The sequence below is a fragment of the Wasmannia auropunctata genome, unplaced genomic scaffold (genome assembly GCF_000956235.1).
Source record: "Wasmannia auropunctata unplaced genomic scaffold, wasmannia.A_1.0 LD335556.1, whole genome shotgun sequence".
Classification (NCBI taxonomy): domain Eukaryota; kingdom Metazoa; phylum Arthropoda; class Insecta; order Hymenoptera; family Formicidae; genus Wasmannia; species Wasmannia auropunctata.
In genome coordinates, this window is record NW_012027334.1 from 298,257 (window position 1) to 321,875 (window position 23,619).

Below are 23,619 nucleotides of genomic sequence, written 5' to 3' on the forward strand. Positions count from 1 at the left end.
CGTGAATCTCGGATATCCGACACGAATGTTTTATTGCTCTCGTATCGTCCATTTCCGTATATCAGGACCCTTCTCGACGTGTTCGCGAAGTGTACCTTTCGTTATTATTGGACCTCTTTATCGCGTCCCCGTATTCACTTGGAACATCCCCGCGTATATACTCGCAAACGTAGAAAAACTCCGGACGCGCGTCCGGGAAGATTATACGGAGTTCGGTAGATTAGGAGTTCGTCTGACGGAGAAATGGATGTTTTATCCTCCTCCTCGCTTCCCAGCCTCCCGCTCCACGATGACGCGTCGCGTATCGCATTCGTGCCTAACAGCCCGACGAGGATGAGCGCAGCGCCGCGTAAAATTGCCTCTGGCCCCTCCCGCTCCCCCCTTCCTCCTTCTCCTCCTCCTCCTCCTTCTCCTCTTCCCCCCGGACGAGCGACGGGCCGATTACGACGACTCCGCAATTCGCATTCGTCTACCTCCGCATCCGCCGTTTCCCGGCCCGCCGCCCGCTGCTGCTGTGTGTGCGCGCCGCCGTTACGTATCGTACGTACCTCTACGTTGCGCGGCGGAGTGGTGAAATAGGGTCCGCAATTCGATCTATACGGTCCGATACGCGCGCACGACTCGCGACTCCCGCAGCAGTCGCGGCAGTCGATCGCGCTCGTAAAAGGCAGCAAGGGGAAGAAAAAAAAAAGAGAGAGAGTGAGAGAGAGCCGGAGAGAAAAGGAGAGAATTCGCCCGCGTCTCTCCGCGTTATGTGTCCTCCCTCCTCTTCCCGCACCCGCCGCGCGCGCGCGTCCACGTTCGATATCTCTCGCTCTCTCGCACGAGCTACTCTCCGACCGTCCGCGTAAAACCGTCTCTCGCGCGCGCGAGTAAATCCCTCGCACGAGAGAACCGAAATGAATGCTCGTTTTTACGTCAGCTTTTACGTCGATCTCTTCCCTCGCGCGCGCGCGCGCGCGCGAGCGCGCGCACGAGAGAGGAGGGAAAGGAAAGGACGACGCGTTGTACGTTACCTCTTCCCGAGACGCAGCGCACTTCCCCGCGCCCCGCCGCGAAAAATCGCGGCGGAATCGATCGATCGTATCGAAAGCGACGTGTATCTTGCCACCGCAGGAGACCCTTTCTCTCTCCTTCCGCGCCGCGTTCGCCGAACTCGCGCGCGACGAATCTCTATTCTCCTCGCGGTCCTCTCGCTCGCCCCCCTCCTTGAAGAGAAAAACCCGCGGCAACCCCGTGGCCGAATAACGCGCGTCAGCTGGAATATTTCCAGGAGGGCTGGCTCCGGCTGCTCTATTGATTTTTATTTCCGCTTTCGCCGGCGGAGAGACCGACGTGCCGGAATACCAGCGTCTACCCCTCCCCCCCCTCCGCCACCCTCTCCCGTCCCGCGGATCCACCTTGCGGGTATCGGCCTTCGAATCCTCCCGCGATCGATCCGATCGATCCCTTCCTCCAGCCTCTTTCGGTGCGTGAACCGCGGGTTCGTGCGCGGGCCAAAAAAAAAAGAAGGGAAAAGAAAAGAGGGAAGATGCAAGGGGAGGAGATCGCTCTGAAATAAAACGTCGAGAAGGTGAGTTGTGTCCCGGCGCTCTAAAAGCTCGCGATTAATTTCGAAAGAAGCGCGAAATAATTCACGGTTCAATCCTTTTACGCGCGGACGGCTGGTGCGAGGTTTCATCGGACTCGAGAGAAAGAGAGAGGGAGAGTGACCCGAATGTGTCGGGGGTTTAGAGCGCCACCGGAGGGGACACACATGCCAGGGGTTTTGTATAAATTATTTCTCGCGCGCTCTGTGCGTCGCGCCGCGCCGCCCGCGTCGCGCTGCTCCAGTCCAGGGGAATCGTCCTTGGATCGTCGGCGCTCGCCACGGCCGGCCTCGAAGGTCCTGAGAGAGAGAGAGAGAGAGAGAGAGAGAGAGAGGGGGGAGGGGACTTGCCGCGGGGCTGACATCCTGCCTGCCGCGCGTGTCCCGACGAAGGGATGGGACGCACGGGGGGTAGGGTTCCGAGGGGGAGGTCCGACGATTCCACCCCCTCTCCCGGGGCCCGTCGGGCCCACACGTCTAGCTAACTCTTTAGCTGTACAACACAAGCACCGTTACAACGTAAGTAGATATGTAAAAAAGAGAGAAAGGGAGAGAGAGAAAGAGAGTGAGAGAGAGGGAGAGAAAGAGTGGGAGAGAGAGAGAATAAGAGAGATTGAGCGGGTGAGAGAGAGTGGGAGAGAAAGAGAGGAGAGAGTTATACTCGCTATAGTTTTCGCAGTAAGAGATAAGAAAAAAAAAAACAGCGTTATCACATAAGGCAAATGGCAAAAAGAGGAAAAAAAAACGAAAAAAAAAAAAGTTATAGAACGATTTATCAGAAGTCTGTACAAAGGACTCTAAACGATTATAATCCCACGCGCGACGATGAGCACCGGCGACGCGCGTCGTCCACGACAAACTCGAGCTTCGACTCGAATCCTGGGGATCGTCGGGAGATCGATCGAAAATTCGCGAAAGAGAGAGAGAAAGAGAGAGGGAATAACGATAAAGAATAACAAAAAGAAAAATGGAGAGAGAGAGAGAGAGAGAGAAAAGGAAAAAGAAGAGACGCGGGTTGATTTGCCTCGATTGCGCCCCCGTGTGCGCGATTTAAAGCGTAAAACAAAACGAATGGTCGAAGGGTGGGAAGGAGAGGCGGGAGGGGAGGGGTTTTTCTCAGCGCGAAATTACTCGTTAATTCATTAGACGGCGTTTTCACTCATGGTTCTTGCACGGCGAAAGGAAGGAAAAAAAAAACGGAGAAGCGGGCGCGTCGTTAAAACGCGGAAGGAGATGATATCGCGCTAAAAATAAATATACATTAAGAATGAGGCGTAGCAAAACGGCGGAGCAAAACGAGTTAAGTAACGACGAGTCGATAATGAACGGCAAAGGAAATTACGTAATGAGACGGTATTAACGATAACGATAATAATAATAATAATAATATAATGATAATTGTAATAGATAATTGTAAAATTAATAAGGAATAATAATAACGGTAATTATAACGTTCGCGAGTAAGTAGTGGCGCGCTAAATAAAAGAAACGGTGCTAGGGATAATGGCGAGAATTGCAAGTGAAATCAAACGATCGATTTCGAAGTTTTTCGAAGAAAGGAATGATACACGTATATGTTGCAATTATCGCGTTACTTCATTCTGAATTGCACTTTAAAATATCTGCGTTTGTATCTTTAAATTACCCTTACTTTCTCCACGTCAATTGCAGATAAGAGGTGAGACGACTTGGAATACCCTGCGCATCGTACTCGTGGGAAAAATCGCAAAAGTTATCAGGAGAACACACACACACACACACATTTCGACGAGAGATAACGTGATTTAAAATCAATTCAGATTTTTTTGCACTTCAGAAGATTAGGAAGTAAATTAACTTATTGAAACAAGTAAGTAGCGAATTTTAATACTCGAACTCTCGATATTAGGACGATTCGGCAAGATTTCGACGTGTAAAAGATAAAAACGATACATAGAGCATATAAATTATGTATTTTTCAAATTATGCATATTTTAAAGACTAATAAAAAAAAGTAATACAATTGTCACGCGTGAACGGAGAGAATAAAAAAAAATCTCGAAATCGATCTCCTCATCGGTCTTCGCGACAATATCTCCGAAATTTTACATCCCGATATCGTCGTTAAGGCTGCGAATATCTGAATATAAATTAAATAAATTTAATATAAATTAAGAGCTAATTCTCTTAATATATATCACTATATAATTACTGTAAAAATACTTTATTATTACTCAAGCCCGAATAATCCGGATTACCTGGATCCGACATCTGGAGAATCAAATTCGATCCGAGAGAGTCGGCGAGATTCTTAATTCGCGCTCGCGGGATTGTGCGGGAGATTCGACGGGGTATAAAGGTATAATAATTGCGAAGCGCGCAATATACTCAAAAATCGATTCGTATTTACCACTAGTAGCGGGTTCTCCCCATCCGCGAAAATCCCGTCCCGCGTCGCATATCGTCGCGTAAAAGCCATAAATACCCCCCGGATAATTCAATATCCGAATTGTCGGAAATAATTATTATCGGATCACTCAAATCTCGCTCCCTCCCTCCCTTCCGCCGCAGACAAACCGGGATCGTCGGAATCTAATAAATCCGAAGGATCGGGGGGGAGGGGGGGAGATTTATCCGTATCTCCGCGAAATTAATTCGGATAATTAATAAATCAATTCGCGAGTTATCCCGTCGCCAATCGGACAGAAAACCGATCGCGGAGCATGACGAAATTTATTCGAATATATCCACGAGACAAAAATGCAAACGAGAGCGGGACGGGGGGGGGAGGACTCTCTCGCATTATATATATTTTTTCGCGTGTAAATCGCTCGCACTGCGAAATGCGGTGATATCGGCGGATTTAAAGTTCTAATCGTTCGCACGCGGATGACGCGTCGGTGTCGCATATATATATATATATATATATATGCGCGCGTGTGCGCTCGCGCGTTTTCGCGCGCCGTTACGCGTGCATACACGCACCGCGATACGGCACGATGAAAAATATTTCAATTGCATTTTCGGGCGTTTTCCGCTGCCGATCGTTTTCCCGATATCATTTTATCTCGGCAAAATATAAAAAATATATATATATATACATGTACATATATACGTATAATCCACGCGCGCGCAGCCTCCCGCGTTTATCCGATTTATTTTATCTCTATTCGAAATTCGTACGCGAAAATTTCCCCGCTTGTAATTACATGTGTGCCATAATATTCTCCGCATCTCTCACATACATATTATACATATATATATATTTTCCGCACAAATACCGCCGTGGATATATGTTTCCCCGAACGTATATATTTCCCCCGGGGAGGGCAGCGAAGAGGAGGAGAGCGTGCGACACTTTCCGTAAAGTTACACTCTCGCAATTTCTACAGTTTCTACAGTTTCCGAACTTCCCGTCGATGCCCCCGTCGACGAAAGCGCGCGCGAGAGCGAGTGTCTTCTCCCTTTCGCCCGGATAGGCAAGGGAGCGCGGGGGAGGGGAGGGAAAAGGGGGATGAACGACAGGTAATCTATCGGCGGACTTACAAAGAAAGAAGGAAACGACGAAGGGGCGGTGCGGAGAAGCTTCCAAAGTCTCGGGGAAATAGCGGTTATCTCGAGGAGCTACGCTCCCCGGTTGGCGTCGTCGGGGGCCGATCCGTTTAGATAAGCGCGTTTGGTAAATCAGCTGTCGCGAGGAGGAGCCGGGTTCTTCTCTTCCCCGGGTAAAGGGATCCGTCGCTTTTCCGATGCAAATTTCCGCAGGAATAACAATGATCTCTCGTCGAGGCGAGGGAATGAGACCGAACGTCGTCGGGGTAGAGGAGGGACGAAAGGGGGCGAGGGAGAGAGACGTGGACAATCCAAACTTTCTACAGAAGAAAAACGACGGTGGGGGAAAAAAAACGTGAGAAGAAAATTAACTCGTCGAGTAAACGGGAGGCGCAAGGAGGATCCCTCGTGCAGTCAGTTCTCAAGCGTAGGATTGGTTCCTCAAGGATGATTTATCGAGCTTTCGATAAAGGGCTCGCAAATATTAGAAAATCATTCTTTTTTTTCTCTTTCTCTCTCTTTTCTCTGTATCTTCAAGGGACAGATCAAGGGACGAATCGGGGTCGCAGAGAGGGGAGAAGGGAAGTCTCGCTTTTGTCGCCGACGGGATTCGCAGCGCGTCGCCGGGGAAAAGTAGCCCGCAGGCCTAAATACGCTCTAATTAAATACAAAGAAAAAAAAAAACAGAGAGACGAAGAACGATTACTACTGACGAAACTCTAGTGGACCGGACGGACGAGTGGTCCGTCCGGGGCTGTCGGTGGCCCGGTCGCGGCGGTGCTTCGACGCGGCGGCTCCCTGCCGCGGGCTCCGGAGGCGCCGGGCGGACCTCTCGACGAGAGGGAGACCTGTGGGCCTCCGCGGGTCGGAGCGCCGCGGAGAACGGATCGGCGACGTGCAACCACCGCGTGCAATAATCGCCCGGTACCTTCCTATTTTAACATTCGCGAGAATCTCTCGCTCGCGAATTCTCTCGCGGACAAATAATAATAAAATCCAAAGTAATAAATCTTCGCGCTCTAATCGCTAAGGAGAGACACGCGCGCGCGCGCGCGAACAATTCATCTGTCTTATTACACAATTTCCTAACGCTTGGTCACTGATTTATCCACTATCGCCGACGATTAGTCTCTCGGCGGTGAGACGCCACGTGGACCCGCTAATAAAAGAAAAAAATACGCGACGACTTTACGTTTACAAAACGTAATCTGTCACTTATTCGTCACTGTCGCCGACAATCGGGTTAGCTTCTATTGGAACCAGACACCGCGTTTCGACGCACGGTGAAAAGACGGTGATGTCATTAATTACCGTTAACGATATTACGATCCCTTATTCGACATCGTCAAAAAAAAAAAAAAAAAATCCGTTATCGCGAGACGCGGAAAACGGCTGGCTCGCTCGCTCGCTCGCTCGCTCGCTCGCTCGTTGCACGCGCTGGTTGCGACGGGAGAGAGTTCTCGCGGTCGCGGCGTACGACCGATCATCACCTAATTTAACATTTAATTAATTACTTATACATAATATATATATATAAATACATTTAAAATAAAGATAAAGACGCACGTATATATACAGAGCGCCCGTTTTGCGGTGGCCGCTGTAAGATAGACACTCCGTATATGTATATCTTGTATACTTCTATATGCGAGATTGGAATATGAACGATCACAACGGCGTTCGGCGACTCGGAATCGAAGGGCGAGAGAGAAAGAGAGAGAGCACGTGAGAAAGAGAGAGAAAGTGAGAGAGCAAGAGAGAGAGAGAGAGAGACAGAGAGAGGGTGAAGTTAATACACGTGTACAGATTTATCGGAGTTTATATCTCCGTGTCGCGGAACATTGACCGTTCCCGTTTCAAGGTATATATATATGTATGTATATTAAACATCATATGGTGATTATTAATCAGTAGATACGTACGTATTATACGAACGACAAAATCTATCGCTTGTATATATTGAAGATATCGTAATAAAATGATGTACGAACGACCGTGCGAGGTCTCCCTCAACCGGACTATCCTACACACCGACTCTCTTTTATTTCACTCGTTGTTAAGAGCATCATAAAAGTACGTACGTATCATCCTACGCATTGAAGATTGAGGACGTGTGAATTGGAGATTAGAATTCGACCAGTCAGAGAATTCTGATTTTAAATCTTGAATTTTCTAATCTCCAATGTGTAGTGTGACACGAGCTTTTCAAGATTTATCTAACAAGAACGGCGAGGAGTAAAGGGTAAACGACGGCGTGACAGCAACACAGGCACAGGCACGTTGACTGCGTTACAAAATTTTATTACGTACATACTGTACATACATATCTATATTTTACAAAGTTCAGCTGGCAAACAGAATCGGCGAGAGAAGCCGGCGTGATCGCGGTATGTAGTCACGCCCCGATATATCACGCTATATCACAGAAAAAAATGAATAAGAAGGAAACGGAACGATAAAATCTTTCGCAATCGTTCGACAGACTTTTTGACGCGTAATAAATCCGGTTACGCCGATAACCGGCACAGCGGACGCGAGATTGATTCCTCTTCAGCGAGTGGCGCGCTGTTGTTTTTTTTCCTTTCCTTTCGCGTTACGCGAATTTTCTAGGATAATCTCTCAGGTACCGTTCGCAAGATCACACAAGATCCCCTCTCCGAGGGGATCAACCGAGGGCATCTCCCGCACGCGGATGATCCGGCGATGCGCGTGCGCGCGCCCGCGAGACTACTTTTGTTCGCAACGGTCGGACGCGGGGCCGCGTCTATTTTATATCACTTACAACACGCGAAATGCAAAGTTGAGGAAACGAAAGTTGTCGCGGAATATTTTTCATCAGAACACACGATTGTAAAACGCGTTATTCGTGCAGCAACAGACAGACCGGGCGACTTCCGTCCATGCCCGTCGAGGCGCGCTGTCCTTGAGGCAAACAGACGAAATTACGTCCTAAAAACGCCGGCCTTGCCCGCCTTAATTATAAAAGTTTTTACCGTATTCTCGTCCAGCTTGGCGAAATTTTCCGTCTGCGTCACAGCCGTCATGTGATTCAAGGCGAACTTAAAGCAGAATTCTTCCAGCTCCTAAAAAAAAAAAAAGTTACCAACCGCAAATTCAATATTACACGCGCAGGTAGACAAACGGATATGGCAATCGACGAAATATTACTGAACATTAACAGCTGGATTACCTCCGCGCTGTACTCGATCGCGATGCTGTACAAATAGGCGACGTTCGATACGGTAATTCCTTGCTTTATCATCCGAATGCAGTGCTTCTTGAGGTTGCTCTCGCAATAAGCGTTAGCCAGATCCAGAAGCTCTGTAACGAGAGACGTTGCTTCAGTTCGCGGGAGAGTACTCGGGCCGAGTAAAGGCTTGAATAGCCGCTTCGCCGGCCTACTCGACTCACCTAACGCCTTCTCCACGGGCAAATCGATCACGTCGGTGTACAAGTACTTCAGGAAGGCTTTGTAGACGACGTAGGAAAATTGATCGTGCTCGATGACACTGTCGGGACAGAAAAACGTCGATGAAATAAACAAAACTTGAGAAATTCTTTAGCGTAAATGACAGCGATTCTTAGAAAAAAAAAGAAAATCTTGCTAAATAATTACTTCTTGTTGTTTTCCGCCCAATTGTGCTGAAACATGGTCTTGAAGTACGGACAGCGGATCTTCAAAATAGCCTTGTGCACGTGAATACACTGGCCCTCCACCTGTATCGTGAGATCGCTCGTCGTCTGAAAGGAGGGAAAAACGTTAGAGACAAATGCGTATAATTTTAACTCGATACATAAAACATTTGTTGCATTGTTAACTAAAATCGAGAAGCTGTATTACGTAGCTTTATCAACCAAAGTGCTCGGCTTCAATATATATATTTTTTCCATCTAGAAATAAGTTACTTTGAAATTTCTTTTAAAAGAACTCAAACTAGTAATTAAAGTAAAATAGGATTCAATAAAAAATAAATTTTAACCACTGTACAATAAGTGGAAATATAATTGACAATAACTATGTATGTGTGCATAATTAAAGATATTTGTTTCAGTTACACTTTCTTCCCGCCTCACGGCATTGATATTCATTTCAATGCGCATTTAAAAAAATGCGAGAAACGCGAAATAAACAGATACGGGCACAAAGAACAAGACATAATTTCTTTGAAAAGAACTCAAGCTACTAATTAAAGTTAAAGTAGGATTTAATAAAAAATAAATCCTAACCACTGTACAATAAATGGAAATATTATAATTGACAATAATTCTGTGTGCACAATTAAGAGATATTTGTTTCAGTTACACTTTCTTCCCGTCTCACGGTATTGATATTCATTTCATTGTGCACACATTAAAAAAAAAAAGAAAGCGAGAAAGTGCACGTGAAATAAACAGATACGGGGACAAAAAAGACATACGGGATCGTCGAATGCGGTCTCCAGGCACTCCAATATGCCCGACTCCTCGTTCGCGTGCAGGATCAGCGGCTTGTGCATAACGCTCGGCGAGCCGTAGCAGGCGAGCGCGTCGTGCACGTTCGAGAACGGAGTGGCGGTCGGGGTCGTGATGCTCTGACCGCGACAATGTCCCCACATGTAGACGCGTCCACCCTCGCCGACGGCGATGCTTATGTGATTGTAGTGCAGAGCGGCGATGTCGGACACCCTTCCCATCTCGTGGCTGACCTGGTGGTCCAACTATCGATCATGAAATGATCCTTAGGTTTTTTTTTTAATATTTTTTTACGAAGACGCTAAACGACTGACTGTTTACCATGACTGGATTGCAGGCGTTCGTCTTGTTGCCGATCCCCAACTGGCCGTAACTGTTCCCGCCCCAGACGTACAGCTTCCCCTCGTCCGTGAGCGCCAGCGTGTGCGCGTATCCGCAGGCGACCTTGACTGGAAACACACGCGACACGCTTTAGAGATCCCGCTTCCACCTTCCTCCGCCGAGACTTCTTTTTTATTGAGACGGCGAATTACCTATCACAGTGCCGATCAGCGAGCCCACTCGGCACGGCGTCATTTGGTTCACGTAATTGCCTATCCCCAGCTGGCCGACGCCGTTGTAGCCCCAGCCGTACACCTCGCCGTTCTCGACGACCGCCATGGTGGAGGTCTGACCGCAGGAGATGTAGACGACCTTCTTCCCAGCCAGGTTGGAGTTCACTTGCCTGGGCGCGCCCTGATTCGTGCTGATGCTGCTGCCCACTTGCCCGCAATTGTTCTGTCCCCAGGCGTACACCTAGATCGAACCGGAATCCGTTTAGTTCGTAACGACGGAAAGATGACACTCGAGAAGATGGATCGTCGTCGTTTACCGCGATGCTTCGCTCACCTCGCCGTCCTCGGTCAGAGCGACGGAATGGTGACTCCCGCACGCGATGTCCACGATGCGCTTCATGCCCAGACCGCCGTTCATGGTGGGCATGTTGACTAGAGTAGGCGTGAGACCCTGATTACACGTCCCGTTCCCCAGTTCGCAGTAGCCATTGTGGCCCCAGGAGTACACCTGTCGAATGACACTGCTCTGTCATTGGGTTTCTGACGTCTCGCAAAACGCCTCGCGTTGATTTTTGGTGATTTCATTTCATAAAATCTCTGGCAATTCTTCAGAATTGCTGGATACATCGATAGATAACAACAAAGAGACCCAAATGTCTTCTTGTACAAGATATAAGCAATTAACTGTTGTATCTTTGGCTATTTGCGAGGAAACTTAAGCTTCACAAATTCGCATTTAATGAGAATTATGTTTGTATTTTAAAATGAGCGAATCGGAATTATATACATTCCAGGCCTAAAATTTGGAAACATTAATACAGATAAACTAACGCACAATTGTATAAAATACAGATAAAAATATAAAGTATACTTTGATTTAATAATTACTGAATTTAAGAAATTATTGTTACATAAAAAATATGTGTTCTGGATATTTGAGTAAATAATGCTAAAAATGTCAATGTTTAGGCAATAATTATTAGAATAAGGAATCATCGTTAAAAAATACGTGTTCTGGATATTTGAATAAATAATGCTAAGAACGTTTCAAAAGTGCTTCCAAACTTTCGGCCAGAGAGTGTATATTTCTTGAGAGAGACGAGGTGTTAGACCACCAATTAAAAGTTCACTTGTGCTCCAAAATGTATCCAGACAACACAAAGTTCAAAATCAAACTATACGACGAATAATAAAATGTCTTAAAGACATCTGCGAGAGGCATCTAAAAGATGTTTTCAAGCCTTTGTGTTAGTGTTGGTCCACAGTGAAGATTTTAAGCAGTAAGAAATACACCAATCGCCCGTAGTCAAATATGAGGAGACTAATCGATTGATTACTTGGTCAATATCTTACGATGTGAGGCTGTGAGGCTTAAAATCTTTATTGTGGACCGACGCTTGGACATCTCATGTCCAGATTTTAGACTCTGTGCTGTCTGGGTACGTACATACAACTCGAGGGGTAAACCGCTAACCAAGATTATGTACATACACCAATGCCTAGCAATGCTCGAGGTAATGCCTAATTTCTGACCAATTAATGCCCCACAACATCGTGAGAGCAATCTTTACTATTTAGTGTAATTTACTTAATATTCACACTTTATTAAGTGTAAATATGTGTGTGACATAAAGCAGTTGTCAATTGTTTAAAAATAAAACGTAATAATGCCAGTAGTAATGCCTGGCAATGCCTCGAAACTGTACACCGCAATGCCCTCGGCGGTTTACCCCTCGGTTTACAATCCTTCCCGGCGTACCTCTCCCTCCTTCGTGAGCACCAGAACGTGGGGTCCGCTGCCGTAGGCGAACGTCTTGATATCCTTCTCGCAGAGGGCCTCCACCTTCTTCGGGTACAGCGTGCTGTGCGCGTCGCCAGTCCCCAGACAACCGGCGATGTTGTTGCCCAGGGCGTACACCATCTTGTCCCTCGTCACGATCAGGGCCTCGTTACCCAGGTTACCTGTTCTCGCGAGACTACGATTAGGTTAACCGACTGATTCGCTGGGGCGGAATGCGTGCGTGAGAGGCGAGAGAACGAATTACATACCGTATACCACGACCATGTGAATCTGCGAGACGAACTCCGGCTCCAGTAAACTGAAGATGGGCCAGCTACGTAGGTCCGAGGTGCACATGTCGCCTCTTCGCGAATACCTCGTTTCCTCGGGGGATCTCTTCACAGCTGTTTCATGCGGACCGCGATGTCTCTTATGACTCTTATGTCAATGGGCGTCCGCTGTTGTTTTTGACATCACTGCTGATGGCTGCTAGACTTGCTAGAGTGACCATTTCAGTTGGAAAGAGGGAGAGGAGAGGCAGAGAGAGAGAGAGAGAGAGACAGTAGCGCACATTATGCACTGTAATTACCGACGATTGATATCGCGGCGCGCTGATGGATTGTTGGTAAAAGCATTAATTTGTATTACCACCAAGATAATCAGTCATAAATAAATGACAATTTTTATAAAAAATTCAATTTTCAAAATCAAACATTATCGACTCATCGAAATATACGTACATACATACATAAAAAACATCAGGCTAAATCACAAAGTTAATTATATTATGAGTTAATTATCTAAATTTTGACCATCTCACAAATTAATTTCCATATATGTAATCAGATCATCTGCAGAGGTCGATCGTATTTAAAATAACATTATTTAAAATATGTATTTTAAATAACAAAAAGTAAAAGAGTTATTTAGTATTTGGTAATAAAAGGAAATAGATCAATAGAATTCTATTGATCTATTTTAAATTTAATATTTTTGAAGAGATAAGTGATTTCATCCTTTAAAAATTTTAAGAGCCGTATATTAATTTAATAAACAGCATGATGTATAAGAATTTTCTATAAGTTGAGGATTTTGGAAAATTTCCAAAATTCAACGGATTTTATGCGCGACAAAAGCTCCAGTGAAAACTGTAAACTTTAGAAGGGAATTAATTTATTGTTCATACTAATTGTATAGTCATTACTGTTTATTTTGCTAAAGTTTAAAATTGCTTTTTCCCAAAATTGTTATATTTATGTTACCAAAATTTAAAATAAAATTGCCTTCCGAGAATCGAATTGTTCGTACGACAATAGAATTGAAAGGGAATTAAAATTAAATTATAATGCTTCTCTCTGCTGGCTGCGTTCGGTTTCGCGGCGCTCGCAACATCATTTCATCCTTGTTGTTTATCAAATGTCAAACAAGGACAAATGATGCTTTTAAGCGCTGTAAGCAGTAAGCGTCAAACCGAACGCAGCCCATGTAGGCTTGTACTTCGGTGTAGATAGGTACAGACGAGTGCGGTCGTCATTGGTGACCAACCTGGACCGACCCATGGATGGCGCGCTCGTTTGCACCCATCCTACACCGAAGTACTTCCATGCTCATTTTTGCTCCCCATTGTCAGTGTGTGTACAGCATACGTCAGTGTTTCTTCGGCCCCTCTCCCCCTCCGGTCCCTTCGTCCTTCGTAGCGTAGAGAGACTGGCCTCGACCGGACGCCCTCGACGGGCGATCATTGGAGCGTTATCTCGCGCAGCACTGGATCCGCTCTCCTGCGGATAGATTCTCGGGGTGTTCGGAGTCGGGGATTCGCGGGAGGGGCGCGGGTGCGAGACGAATCGTTGTCCCAGCGTCGGCGTCCGCGAGTCGGGAGACACGGATCCCCGCGATCGGCGTGCACGGCGCCGCACGTCGTACAATGAGGAGGGAGTGAGATATGCGCGTGAGAAGATCGACGGCGTTGACGAGGACGACGAAGACGACGACGGCGGCGGCGGCGGCGGCGGCGGTGACGACGACGTTGGTGACGGCAGCGGCAGCGGTGACGAGGACGAGGGGAAGGAGGAGGAGGACGACGACGACCACAGCGGCGGCGGCGGCGGCGGCGAAGCGCCGACGGATCATCTCTTGACGTTCCACGCGCCGGCAGGGTCACTCGTACGCGGCGCCAGTCCGGCAGGGTCTCGCACGCGCAGCGCGCCCAGGTCGGGCCAGGCCATCACCACCACCACCACCACCACCGTTTGCGCCGTTTGCGATGCCGATACCCGCGGGCGACGCGACCATCCACGGCCGCAGCCCGCGGCGTCGCGGCGGCGCGACGCGGTGATACGGCGAACGGCGACCGGAGATCGCGGCGGCGGCTCGGCGCCCCCGCGGATCGTCGTCATCATCATCATCATCATCATCGTCGTCGGCGGTGGTGGCGGCGACGCTGCTCTCGCGCGCGGTGGGATCTGTCCCACGGTGGATCGCGGCCGGATCGTTCCTGAGACCACCGCAGGTATAACGGTGCTTCCTGGTGGCTCCCACGGCGGGGCAAGAGCGTTCCCCCTCCCCCTCCGACGGGGCGAGTAGGCCTCTCGATCGAGCTCGAGTGTCGTGCAGTTTATTTGCTGCGAATTGTAATTAAATGTGCATAAATTGCAATGTCGTATATGATTAAAGATATAAACTGTTATTTAATTGTAATATATGATATTCAGATTGGTTAAATTATTACTGCAATACTAATCTGAATATCAAATTATAATTAAATAATATATTAATATTTAATGTAATATATTAAATACATAACAAAATAACTTGTTACGAGTAATGACGAAGACAGTGAGATTGAGAGAAGTGTAGGACTCAGAGATATTTAATGCTCACAAAGTAAACAAAGAAGTTTATCTGACACAAGTTGACTCTCCACGAAGATAGGGAGATATACTATGTGGAATGTTGAATTTAAATTTGAATTAAGTTCTCTCTCGAATTTCTGTGTTGGATTTTGATTAAAGTATTATACATGATTTGTGCACATAATAACATACTAAAAATTGAACCAAACTTTACAAGTTAACCGACGTAACTTATTATTGTAGTCGCCAAGATATACAATATTATTAGAATTATAATTAATATGTGATTGTGCCATGTGTTTCTAGTCGTACGCACATGAAATGGGTAGCTCCTGGTGGCAGTGCGCCGCGTGTCTGAGAGCCCAGGAAGAAGACATCTGCGAGCTGCAGCTGAATCACTGTAATCTCTACGATGTACCACCCGATGTGTTCATTTACGAAAGAACGTTGGAAAAGTTGTATCTCGACGCCAATAGAGTGAGTGTCCTCTCTGAGTGAATCTCCTGTCAATTGTATTGTGCAATTACGACAATTATCTGCACCTGCTTCTACTAACATAAATTAATCTTTAATCTTGGGTTACTTTTTATCCTTTTCTAGTTCTAAGAATTGGGAAAAGATTGAGAAAAGATGGAATCAAGATCAAAATTAATATATATCGGTAGAAACAACTATGTCTCTTATTTTGTTTCATTTTCTTTCTCAGATAAGAGATCTTCCCAGACCGCTATTTCAGTGCCACGAATTGAGAGTACTGTCACTTAGCGATAATGAAATTACTACATTACCACCCGCCATAGCGTCGCTGATCAACCTGGAATACTTAGATCTCAGCAAGAACAGTAAGTTTTGAAGCGAGCATTTTGAATTTTTGAAATTGTTACGTGTTCTGGCAGAGAAAACTTTAATTTTAATATTTTAAAGATATCTGATTTCTTATATGCACAAAATATACCAAAATTAAGCACAAGAAAAGTAAATTAAATCAGAAATATCCTTGAGTTTAAAGATACATTTCTAAAAGAATTCTACAAGAATGTACACTTTTGCTGATCGATTTCTTTGGACAGTTATTTGACTGTGCTCGTTATTGCAGGTATAAAGGAGTTACCAGACAGCATAAAGGAGTGCAAAAGTCTTCGCTCGATAGATATCAGCGTCAATCCCTTCGAGCGTTTCCCGGACGCTATAACACATATCGTCGGCTTGCGCGAGCTCTACATAAACGACGCGTACATAGAGTACCTGCCGGCCAACTTCGGACGACTGTCAGCCTTGAGGACGCTCGAGCTGCGGGAGAACAACATGATGACGTTGCCTAAGAGTATGAGCCGCCTGGTGAACTTGCAGAGGCTCGATATCGGCAACAATGATTTCACGGAGCTGGTAAGAGCGCGACTTTTGCTACAAAGCCACCGTTTTTTTTTTAAACCTATTTATTTTTCACAGTAAGAACATTTGTGGCAGCTTTATGACTTGAAATTTTCCTTATAAATCCGATCATTTTAAACTCAAGGATATTTCTGATTTAATTTTCTTTTCTTATGCTTAATTTTGATATATTTTGTGCATACAAGAAATGAGATATCTTTAAAATATTAAAACTAAAGTTTTCTCTGTCAAAAATAGAAGGAAAATCAATGGAGCAATTGTATGTCGAATCTATCCAATTTTACTTGGACTTCAGTGGGATTTTGATTTCAATTTTAATATATATAGAGTTATACGTATTTGTTACATGTATTTATATCGTTGTTTTTTTTTTAGCCTGAAGTTGTTGGAGATCTCATCAATCTCACGGAGCTGTGGATCGACGGCAACGACATCAGGCGTGTCCCGGCGAACGTCGAGCAGCTCTACCGCCTGAACCACTTCGACTGCACGATGAACGCGATACACGCGCTCCCGATGGAGATACGCGGCTGGCGTGACATCGCGATCATGAATCTGTCCTCGAACGAGATGTACGAGCTGCCCGACACGCTGTGCTACCTGCGCACGATCGTCACCCTCAAGATCGACGACAATCAATTGAACGCACTGCCGAACGACATCGGCCAGATGTCGAGCTTAGAGGAGCTTATAATCACTAAGAACTTCCTCGAGTACTTGCCGTCTTCGATCGGCTTGCTACGCAAGCTGCACTGTCTCAACGCGGACAATAATTATCTGCGCGCGCTGCCCGCCGAGATCGGCAGCTGCACGTCGCTGTCCCTGCTCTCGTTGCGCTCGAACAATCTGTCGCGCGTGCCGCCCGAGCTGGGCCACCTGTCCTCGCTGCGGGTGCTCAATCTCGTCAACAACTGCATCAAGTTCCTCCCGGTCTCCATGCTGAATCTCAGTAACCTGAAGGCGCTGTGGCTGAGCGACAATCAGAGCCAGCCGTTGGTGCCGTTGCAGCAGGAGTTCAATTGCGAGGAGGACATGATGGTGCTGAGCTGCTTTATGCTGCCACAGAAACCGCGGCAGGACTTGGAGCGTGAGTATCTGTTATTTCCGCGTTTCGACATGACGTGCTTCCGCTTGATTTACTTACGGCCTTTCGATTAATATCTCTCTCTTTATCTATCTCGTTCACCAAAAATTAGCTTGGAAATCTTCAGTAACTCTTCTGACTCTGAATAATATTTGCACTTCTTTTCCTTTAACATGCAGTTTTATTTGTATATCTCTATATATCGTATCTAACAATGTCAGAACTAACATAGAAATCTGTATAAATCAAAACTAACATAGAAAATCGCAGCTCTTGCTTGCCTCAGTTTGCACAATTGCAAAAAGAGACACGCTTTATCTAGCTTATGTGCATCTTTAATTAACAATAAAATCCGACATTTATTCACGCCGCTAGTAGAGGAGGGACAGGAAGACGAGGAATGAAATGGTAAGATATTGAGAAAATGGCATCGAATATATAGCCCCTTAGTTGAAAAACATTCACGCACATTCACCGGCATTTTACCGATATGTATATATATATCCCTTTCTTTTTTACGTTGATCGTGTCTTCGCGTGGGTGACATTTATAATCCTGATTGTAGAAATAGCGCAGACCGCAGGACCGATTTCGAGTTCGATCATCGGAAACGGCAAGAGGATATGTTTCGCTGCTGAGGTAGATTCCGAAGTCCCCAGGCAACTTCATCGAGCACCGACCCCTTACCCCAAGGAGCTACGCAACCTCGCTAGGCACGCTCGTAATCTGCATCATCAGTCCATTCACGATCAAAGAGTGAGTCGCCCGTCGCTCGTCTGCGCAATTATCTTCCCTCGCCTCCGAACGATTAAAGTTAGCCACAAACGAATTTATGATGTACGATATATTTATCGTATGACATGACGTGATTATTTCCTTGGGTAAAGATTGAATTTTTGAACTTCATATTATTATGCATATTATTATATCAATTTTTTAAATTTAATTTAAAATATTAAAACTAATGATGAATTGATTAAATTTAGTTTATTATATAATACACAGGATTTTATATTAAATCTTTTATTATTAAAATGAACTTCTATAAAATAAAATAAACAAGTCGCGGATGAGAGAATCGCGCGAATTAATTTTGTCGTTGTCACCACACGCATTGTTTCTTTTGAGCAGAGCACACCTTTGTCTGCAACCTCTGTCGATCGTCACACGGCGAAGAACTACAGCAAGAGCAACAGACCGGCCGAGCCCGGAGCGGCGGAGCACTCGGTGTCCGAGGAGTCGTCCGACGAGGCGAACAAGACCGTGCTGGCGAAGGAGAAGAGCCCGGACATCCGGGAGGCCAAGTACATCCGCAATCCCACGTCCGATTACGTCGCGAAGACACCGACGGTCGCCGATTACGTCAACTCCACGTGGAAACCGGACGAGTACTCCAAGGCGAACACGGCGAAGATAGTGGAGTCCGAGAAGTTCATCGAGCCCTACAGGACGGCGATGTCCGCCGACATGACGGACGGTAAGTGCGGCGACCAGACGCGGGTGTCCGTCGCGTCCAAGTGCGACGTACCGCCGGCCCCGCCGCCGTACCACATCGCGGCGGCGTTCTCGAAGAAGGCCGCCCTCTTCCAACAGTTTAATAATTGTAAGTTATTTATATTATCATTTATTAAAATTAATAAATTAAAAATCATACGATCTCTCTGTAAGGAAATTTTATTCATAAAATCGTTGATAGACAAAGAATTTATTAAAGTTCTAAAGCAAGAATATGCCCCTCTAAAAGCATACAATGTAAAGAGAAAAAGTAAAGAAAAATAAAAAATACAAGAAAAATATATAAAAAATAAAATAAGATATAATAAACAAAATAATGTGACGTGAGATGAGAAAATTTAAAAGAGGAAAAAGAAAACGTAATAAAACAATCATACGAGTGGGAGAGATAACAATGTTAGACATTTGTATACTTCATCGTCCGAGGGAAGGTTTTACGCGAATGATATTAAATGGAAGCACTTCGCGGGAATATTTATTTTTCTGTGCAAATGTTTCTCTTACTTACACGTATTTCTATTCTTAATTGCTGCCTGCGCGAGCACGTGTCCTACTTTTAGATAGACTTAAAAAGGAAAGAGTTACAATCTAACGCAGAATCTCTTTATCTCTCTTCTCAGCGATCGAAACGGATGCACATCTGGCCCCACCACCTTCGTTACCCTTCAACTCGTCCTTAAATTCGACCGGACCGCTACCGGATGTAACGAGGCAGAAGAACGCCTACGACGCGGGCGCGGCGGAATCGGCGAAAGCCGAGGAATCCGCGTCCGTGTCGTCGGGCGATCGGGCGAATCTCTCCAGTTCGAACGATAAGTCGCCGATAACGGATGACGGGCGGACGATCGGCTCTCTCGAACGGACCGGCGGCGCGGACCAGGATTCGAGCACACCGATCCCGGATCCCGGCGCCGATCCCGAGCCGAACGACCGCGCCCTCCGGCCGAGCAAGATTCCCGTTCTCAGGACGAAACACGCGGAGGGCTCGGGCGGTAACGACGCCAGCTCGAGCAGGAGTCCCTCGAGGGAGGAGCACGACGCGGGTAGAACGTTGAACGTGTACTCCGGCATACCCACGTCGCCGATCACCGGGAAGAAGTACCGCAGCCCGCTGTCGGCGTCGGCGAAGCCGCTCGACCGACCGAGGAAGCTGACGAACGGGAACGCCGCGCACGACAGTCCGTGCCACGACAACGCCAACGTGCCGGCCGACGCGCCGACGAACGTCGCTTCTCCCGTTCAAACGAGCAGGAGCGTCGTCGACGCGTCGTGCGTCGCTTCTCCCGCCGCCGTCGCTGTCGCCAAGAGCGAGAGCAGCCTGGGCCGAGACACACCGAACCACAGTACGAACGGCAAATCTCAGGGCGACACGAGCTTCAACGCCGAGGACTTCAAGGAGCATGCGTGTCCCGCGTCGAACGAGACGCTGGGCTGGGAGAGGAAGCCGAAGTTCAAGTGGATGTTCGGCCCTCACAAAAACGCGAATGTGGTGAGTACTCTCTGGTATTCTTGCGAGAAAATATAGAAAATGCAACATACCGAAATGCAGTGTTATTTTTATATAAATAATTTTTAGTTAACATAGCGCGCACAGAAGAACGTTATAAAATTTTATGTAGGAAATAAAAATAGAAGAGAGTGGAAATTTAACAAAATTAGATACCGAAGATTAAAGATTACTTTTGCCAAATTATATTTAATCTAAGGAAATAAGTTTTATAATTTTGTATTCCTCTAAATTTGAAAAAATAAATTATAAATTATTATAATTTTTATAATTAAAAATAAATCATAATAAATTATTTTAATAATTGTTCTAATTTTAATATATATCTCGTTACAGCTGCCTGTTCAAGTGAAGAAGAATCCAGGTCTCGGTTTCAGCATAGCCGGCGGGGTAGCGGGCGCAGAGACCGTACGTGTTACTCGCGTAATTTACACTTGAGTTTCATTCGCGCGCGCGCGCGCGTTAAGATGTAATACGTTGGGAATACATGGGCCTCTCGTGTCGCAGGGAATAATCGTGACGAAGGTGAATCCCGACGGGCCGGCCCAGGGTACCCTCCGGCCGGGCGACAAGATCCTGGAGGTGGACGGCATCGACTTCACCAAGTCGGACCACAATAACGCCGTCGCCGTTCTGCGTGCCACCGGTGCTGTTGTATCCATGATGATAAGTCGCCACCAATGACCGCGCGTAAGTCACTTCGGAGGAACCAAGAAAAAGGAAAAGGCAAAGGGGAAGGAGACTTTTTCTAATTCTTTTAGATCGCGTTACGATCGCTTTACATACTTCAGACTGAATACATTTTATATATATATAGAGCTCTATAATACACATATACATATATATTTAAATATATTCTTTAATCAAATCCGCAAGTCGATAAACGTAAAAACGCGTCGCGTTCGCGGGGGAAAGGAAACCCGCCGCGGCGAGCGTCGTCGCCGAAATCACTCGACGCCGCCGTCGAGTGAAGATCCCGCGACGACCCTCGGATGCGGACGGACGAACACGGGACGCGCATCCCCGTGTGTACATCTACATATATCTATGTCGAATGAGATTGTAAGACAAAGCTAGGTTATTCGTACGTTTCGCGATTACGAACGCACGCGATAAGGTGATTCTCTTCCCCCTCCCCCCTCTTCCTCTCCCCCCCCCCTACGAGAGTAATACATATAAAAGTATGTTATTTTTCAAACAATCTGTCTGTAGCGAGCGGACCAATCCCGCTCGCTTATGTAGCTCCTCCACGAGTAACTACGACTAGAACAATAATGTCTTTCCCGAAAGCTCTCTAATTCTGAGGCACGCACATCGTGCACGCGCGCGCGCACGTGTGTGGACGATGATGTTGTTAGATTAGTCGATTTACATTCTATATCTAAATATATATATATATATATTATATGCGTTCTCCTACGACGGGAGTGCCGACAATGTGCCAGAAAACAAAGTACTATTTATTATCCATATACATAACATATTGAGAAAAAAAAGATATATATACTATGCATATATAAATATATACATATATTATATATAAACAAATTTATCTGTAGACGGGGGGGCCCAGACGAGGCTCCCATGGATCCCGGGCGGGTGTAAATAAGTCTCTCGATTGTTCCCACGCGTGGTGGTTTGTTATTGAGATATCGCCGCGGAGTGTTTCGACGACACGAACTTCGCCTTCGAATTCGTCATTTTGAGTCGATTTCTTTCTTAACACAAAACGCTGAAATACTTTGTTTTTAAATTATGATCGGAAACGAGCCATCATTTTTAAAGAATAAATAATAATATCTTACCCTTTTTCTTAATTTGTGGATCTCTCGATGAAATTTTAAATTGAAAATTATAATTTGAAATTAGAAAAATATTTAGAAACATATTTTTATACGAAACATTGAAATTTTAATTTTTAATAAAATATGTGTAAAATTATTTACATATATTTCATTAAATGTATTTAATTAAACATAATATTTTAATTCTTGATATGCTAATTTTATTTTATTTTATTTTTTTTTGTTGTAAAAATTGAGAAGGCCTTCGTTCGGATATTTGGAGACGGTCGGCTCAGAATTTCTCGAGGGATTCGTGGACGAGGCTCGTCGAAAAAATGTTACACGGAGCATTACCCGCGCGCATTCTCATCGTGAAGAAGATACATATGATGTTCTACTTCGTTGTAAATCGAATCATTTCCAACGTGATCCGACCGCGCCTATAGCGATCGATTTATTAGTTGTTGACTATAGTAGTTGTTATTGCGTATGGCAAAGCTATAAATTCTATAATTCGATCGGAGGAGTGTCTACCGAAAGGAGACGAAAGACGGAGAGCGCGAGCCCCGTACTGTTGCGGGACACAAGTGGAACACAGCTCGGGCGTTCAGCCGAATGCTCGATTACGAACCCGAGATTACGCGCGCCTCTCGTCGGGACGTAGCCACAGTTCGTAATGTAACATGCCCGTTTGCACAGAGTTGTCGAGCATTCGGGGTTATTTGATAATAATTGCGCCCCGCTCCGTGGGATCCTCGTCACACTCCTGTCTGGTGTAGGAGAGAAAGGAAAATATTCTTCTATGTGCCGTACTTATATCGATAATAATGTTTATACTCGTGTCAGTGTCAGTCCTCGAACGTTCAACAGTTGTGCAGCGCGATATATTATCCACTAAGGATCTCTCTCTCTCTTTCTCTCCCTCTCTCTCTCGCATTTACGATTCCTCTATTATTCAGATTTCCTCCCATGGTATACTCGCGAGAGATACACACACACATACACACACACACGCACACCCGCTGTTCGATCGTTAATTAATCCTTCGACACTGGCGCGCAACACTCTCGCGCGACGCGTTAACGGAGGACACAGTCGAATCCTTCAGTTACCACGTTGAAGATTAATCATATAAAATAATATATCTCGTTCGTTTCCTTAATTAATATGTCAGCAGTGGCAAGGGACAAAAATTTCGATTGATTTAGATCCTAACGAGTAGATTAACGTTGAACGCATATACGTTTATAAATTTTATGAATCGTGTGTTACATACACATGTATACGCTTGTTGTTATTTCATCCGTGTATGAATATGCGTAAATTTTATAGAAAAGTTTCACGCGCGCCAGTGCCCAAGGATGTGATCCCAAATGAATGTGTACGTGTAATATCCGTGTTGCTCGACCCTTTTTTATCAATCGATGTTCGTAGACTGTCGAGACCACGAAAACGCCTTTTTCGGAACCAACGCGACTGATTTAGCGACTAATTTGGCGATTACTCGCGTTCCTTCCGTTTGATATCCCGCTGAAGGAGCGAACCCGTACCTCTTTCGTAGGAGACCGTCCTCTCGCCGC

The 23,619-nt window shown here is 45.8% G+C and overlaps 2 protein-coding genes across 3 annotated transcripts; one reads left to right on the forward strand and one right to left on the reverse strand.

Moving 5' to 3' along the window:
- Nucleotides 1–7,399: 7,399 nt before the first annotated feature.
- LOC105456762 (RCC1 and BTB domain-containing protein 1-like) lies at nucleotides 7,400–12,433 on the reverse strand. Of its 2 annotated transcripts, none has more exons than XM_011701047.1 (10): nucleotides 12,175–12,433; nucleotides 11,885–12,087; nucleotides 10,460–10,633; nucleotides 10,105–10,366; nucleotides 9,893–10,020; nucleotides 9,538–9,804; nucleotides 8,736–8,860; nucleotides 8,531–8,628; nucleotides 8,310–8,440; nucleotides 7,400–8,202 (listed from the first exon to the last, which is right to left on the reverse strand). In XM_011701047.1, exons 1-10 carry the CDS (start codon nucleotides 12,260–12,262, stop codon nucleotides 8,062–8,064), a joined length of 1,617 nt encoding a protein of 538 aa, XP_011699349.1. In that variant the 5' UTR covers nucleotides 12,263–12,433; the 3' UTR covers nucleotides 7,400–8,061. The 2 variants fall into 2 exon arrangements, with proteins under 2 accessions (XP_011699349.1, XP_011699348.1); XM_011701046.1 differs by having other exon boundaries at nucleotides 9,538–9,816.
- Nucleotides 12,434–15,078: 2,645 nt separating this feature from the next.
- On the forward strand, nucleotides 15,079–21,362 carry LOC105456763 (protein lap1). The gene is made up of 9 exons (XM_011701048.1): nucleotides 15,079–15,234; nucleotides 15,464–15,599; nucleotides 15,854–16,143; nucleotides 16,525–17,236; nucleotides 17,799–17,989; nucleotides 18,365–18,836; nucleotides 19,369–20,237; nucleotides 20,592–20,663; nucleotides 20,763–21,362. Exons 1-9 carry the CDS (start codon nucleotides 15,079–15,081, stop codon nucleotides 20,937–20,939), a joined length of 3,075 nt encoding a protein of 1,024 aa, XP_011699350.1. The 3' UTR covers nucleotides 20,940–21,362.
- Nucleotides 21,363–23,619: the final 2,257 nt, after the last annotated feature.

Coding starts and splice junctions, on each gene's coding strand:
- LOC105456762 (XM_011701046.1), bottom strand. CDS start 12,262: ATGTGCACCTCGGACCTACGTAGCTGGCCCATCTTCAGTTTACTGGAG. Junction 8,629..8,735: donor TGGGCGGAAAACAACAAGAA/GTAATTATTTAG, acceptor CTGTCCCGACAG/TGTCATCGAGCACGATCAAT. Junction 8,441..8,530: donor GCCCGTGGAGAAGGCGTTAG/GTGAGTCGAGTA, acceptor CTCTCGTTACAG/AGCTTCTGGATCTGGCTAAC.
- LOC105456763 (XM_011701048.1), top strand. CDS start 15,079: ATGGGTAGCTCCTGGTGGCAGTGCGCCGCGTGTCTGAGAGCCCAGGAA. Junction 15,235..15,463: donor TGTATCTCGACGCCAATAGA/GTGAGTGTCCTC, acceptor TTTCTTTCTCAG/ATAAGAGATCTTCCCAGACC. Junction 16,144..16,524: donor ACAATGATTTCACGGAGCTG/GTAAGAGCGCGA, acceptor TTTTTTTTTTAG/CCTGAAGTTGTTGGAGATCT.